Source organism: Carassius carassius, chromosome 42 (genome assembly GCF_963082965.1).
Source record: "Carassius carassius chromosome 42, fCarCar2.1, whole genome shotgun sequence".
NCBI classification, from domain to species: domain Eukaryota; kingdom Metazoa; phylum Chordata; class Actinopteri; order Cypriniformes; family Cyprinidae; genus Carassius; species Carassius carassius.
This window is the reverse complement of record NC_081796.1, coordinates 4,317,201-4,320,330: the sequence shown is the minus strand read 5'-3', so window position 1 is coordinate 4,320,330 and position 3,130 is coordinate 4,317,201. Positions and strand designations below refer to the sequence as shown.

The window sequence follows — 3,130 nt, the reverse complement described above, 5'->3', positions numbered from 1 at the left end:
TGTCCCCCAGAGACAGATTCACAGTCAAGACCTTGTCTCCTAGATGGCCATCAGGACAAGACAACAGGAAACAGATAATTCTTCTGCACAATCTGACTTTGCTGCAGCATGGAATTGAACTGCTGGTTTTGTCTGGTCAGACGAGAACTTCCCCCTTAGCTGGATGTTGACATAATTGAATTCAATGATGAACTGCCTTGTTGCTTTATTGACACACTATTGTCCTGTTTAATGCAGTTCAGTTGCTTTGTTACAATCTATATTGTTAAAAGCGCTATATAAATAAAGGTGACTTGACTTGATGTGTATAAATGTTTTTATTGTAAAATTTTGTATTGCAATTTTTCAGCATGAAATTAAAAATGTAATTTAATTCCCAGTTTGGCATAAAATGAGAGAGGCAGATAGACAGGTTGCTTATTCCCATATCTGAATAACTATATATATATATATATATATATATATATATATATATATATATTATAAATAATAATCATTATTTATCCTTAACCATTTATGAAAAAATTACAATATAAATATTTATTATTAGTAGTAGTGGTATCATTATCATTAACGTTATCATTATCATTATCATAATCATCATCATCATCATCTTGTCTTTTCCCAAATGTTGAATATCTATTTATTTATATATTAAGAGCTGATGGAACAGATTTAAAAGAAAATTGCATACAATCATCAAAAATATACATTTGCAAAAAAAAAAAAAGGAATTGATAATGACTTTTTATTATTATTATTTGTTAATATAAGTCATTTTTGACAAAAGCCCTTGTTGATTTCTGATCTTGCTCTCAGCCTCCTACCATCATACCATGGTATTTATATACTGGAGCATTCCTAACATGGTACTTCAAAGAATACGAGCATCATGACACAATTCAGAAATCCAGGGTAGCATGTGTTCAGGCTGATAAGAATGTTAATGTGTTTAATCAGACAGCAGACGGTGATTTTCACACATGTGATCATGGTCTTTATTGGTCAGGCAAATGTTAACACTTGATGCAATACATTCAAACATCAAACGGTGCTCTAGCAATGTGGACTTCACTGCATATGGCGCTTCACACCGGAAAGTGGATTTTTTGCTTCTTTCTGAGAACTTCAGAGAAAAAGAGAAATGTGCTTTGAAGCGGAACACTATTGCAACACAGCAGAGCTGCCGCTCGCAACCGGCGACAGGAAATAAAACAGCAAAAAAAAAAAAAAAAAAAATCACTGCTTCTTACACTCTCATACAATTTAACATTGATTTCTGTAAAATAACAAAGGGTGACATTTTTCAAACAAAGCGCTGACAAAACAAAGTGGTGCAGCCCAGAGAATAAAAGTGTCAACGACAATGCTCACGGGACAGACGGGCCCGTCTAATGCATGACCTTTGAACACTGCCCCTACTTGGATGTTTAAATGGCAGCCATGGCCTCAGACTCTTTGGGGCGGTTGAGGACCACATGTTCTAGCTGTCCAGAGTCTGACACATCGTAGCTGGTCTTGTACTTGGCCAAGATCTTCATGAGCGGACGTAACTTTAGCCACCATTGTTCCTTAGGGATTCTGTGACTGAACACACATATAGAAGGTCCGATATTATTACAGATACTAATAGAATAAAATAAAATATTTTATCCTGTCTTTATATGTAAGAACTGTAGTGTGTACATACACAAAGTCAGTCTCATCTCTGAGCTGAACCACAGGCTGGAAGACCAACGCACGCCGCCGCATGCCCAGCAAACAGGCCGAGTCTTCTGTGTTAGCAAACACTCTCCCTGCACAACACACACAGGTTCAACACAATCGCAAAACTGATAATAAATACATGAAAATAAAATATAAAAAATGAAAAGTCGAAATCCACAAAAATAAAAGAAAAAAGTTTTTTATATATATAATATATAAAAAATCTAAATGACATTCATATGGCCTAGTATAATAATTGTTTATTATTTATAGCTTATTATAGCAATTATAGATAACATATAGGAATATTTACAGTAGTAAATTAAAGAATAGAGTGGAAACCCACAGATTAAAACAAAAATCGAAATTGTATTTATGTAGCCTAGTACATTAATATTTCATATTTGTAGTATATTATGGTAATTATATATTGGAACAATTGGAAGAGTGAACTGGCCTATTGAAATAAATAAATAAAACTAAATAAAATTTAGAAATATAGAAGAAATCCACAATTAAAGAATGTGTATTAATAGTTCATATTTATGTATTTGCAATTACACAAGCTACACCACAAAAATACACTCAAATGTTTTACCTTCATCTTTATTCATCCACAGGCACAGCAAAAGGAATAAAAACACACATAAAACTGCGCTGTAAAATGCAGCGACTCTGTATTATTTAAAAATTAAAAGTAAAAAAAGTAAATCAAGGTTAAGGATTACGTTGAGTATGATGTATGTGTGCAGTCATGATTATGACAAATACTGAGTGCTTTGTGAACAACAGCACAGATCAAAAAGAAGTGGTAATTGAGTTCTGTTGACAGCTTTAGTAAATTTTGTTTCATTACCACATGAAATGCATAACTGTTGTCTTTCATACCCTGTCTGTAGCTTTCATTCAGTTTCCTGGAGATCCACTGCATGGCCTTAGCAGCGATTTTGGTCCCAAAGTTACGGTCAAATGGAGAAGGAGCACCACCCTAGTGAAAGATAAATATATGGAAAATAAGATATATTTTTGTATTCTTTATTTGTAATTATTAAATCTATTATTTATTTGTTATTTTAATAGTTAGGTATAATTATGGTTTATATAGGTATAATATATTTTATTGTTTAGGTATAATATTTTTATAATGTTAATGATAAAATATGCCTTTGTCAGCTGAACTTGATCGACATCACGGCGAACGTTACCTCAGCGCAGATTAATTCTGTCGTGTCATTAAAAGAAATACCATTCATTCATCGTAGCAATAAGGATAAATTGGCAATTAAAGAATTAGTACCACCAAGACCGAATTTAAACATCAACCATGAATCATCTCTCGGAGAAGGAGAAAAAAAAAACATGAAAGAGCAAAGATGCAAATGGATAACTTGGTAGGGAGCAGTGTAATACAAATGAGCAGTCT

General features: G+C 33.0%; 1 protein-coding gene across 8 annotated transcripts in view; it reads right to left on the bottom strand.

Annotated features, from left to right (window-relative positions):
* Positions 1-974: 974 nt before the first annotated feature.
* The window catches only part of LOC132123939 (ATP-dependent 6-phosphofructokinase, platelet type-like), a 29,831-nt gene continuing 27,675 nt past the window's right edge, over positions 975-3,130 (bottom strand). For 5 of the 8 annotated variants that reach the window (XM_059534626.1, XM_059534624.1, XM_059534627.1 and 2 more), the window contains 3 exons: positions 2,596-2,695; positions 1,691-1,796; positions 975-1,587 (listed from right to left, as the gene is read on the bottom strand). In XM_059534626.1, the coding sequence (XP_059390609.1) occupies positions 1,431-1,587; positions 1,691-1,796; positions 2,596-2,695 (363 nt within the window). In that variant the 3' untranslated portion in view covers positions 975-1,430. Of the gene's footprint in view, positions 1,588-1,690; positions 1,814-2,595; positions 2,696-3,130 lie in introns of all 8 variants that reach the window. The other 3 variants (XM_059534621.1, XM_059534620.1, XM_059534618.1) reach the window with 1 other exon arrangement.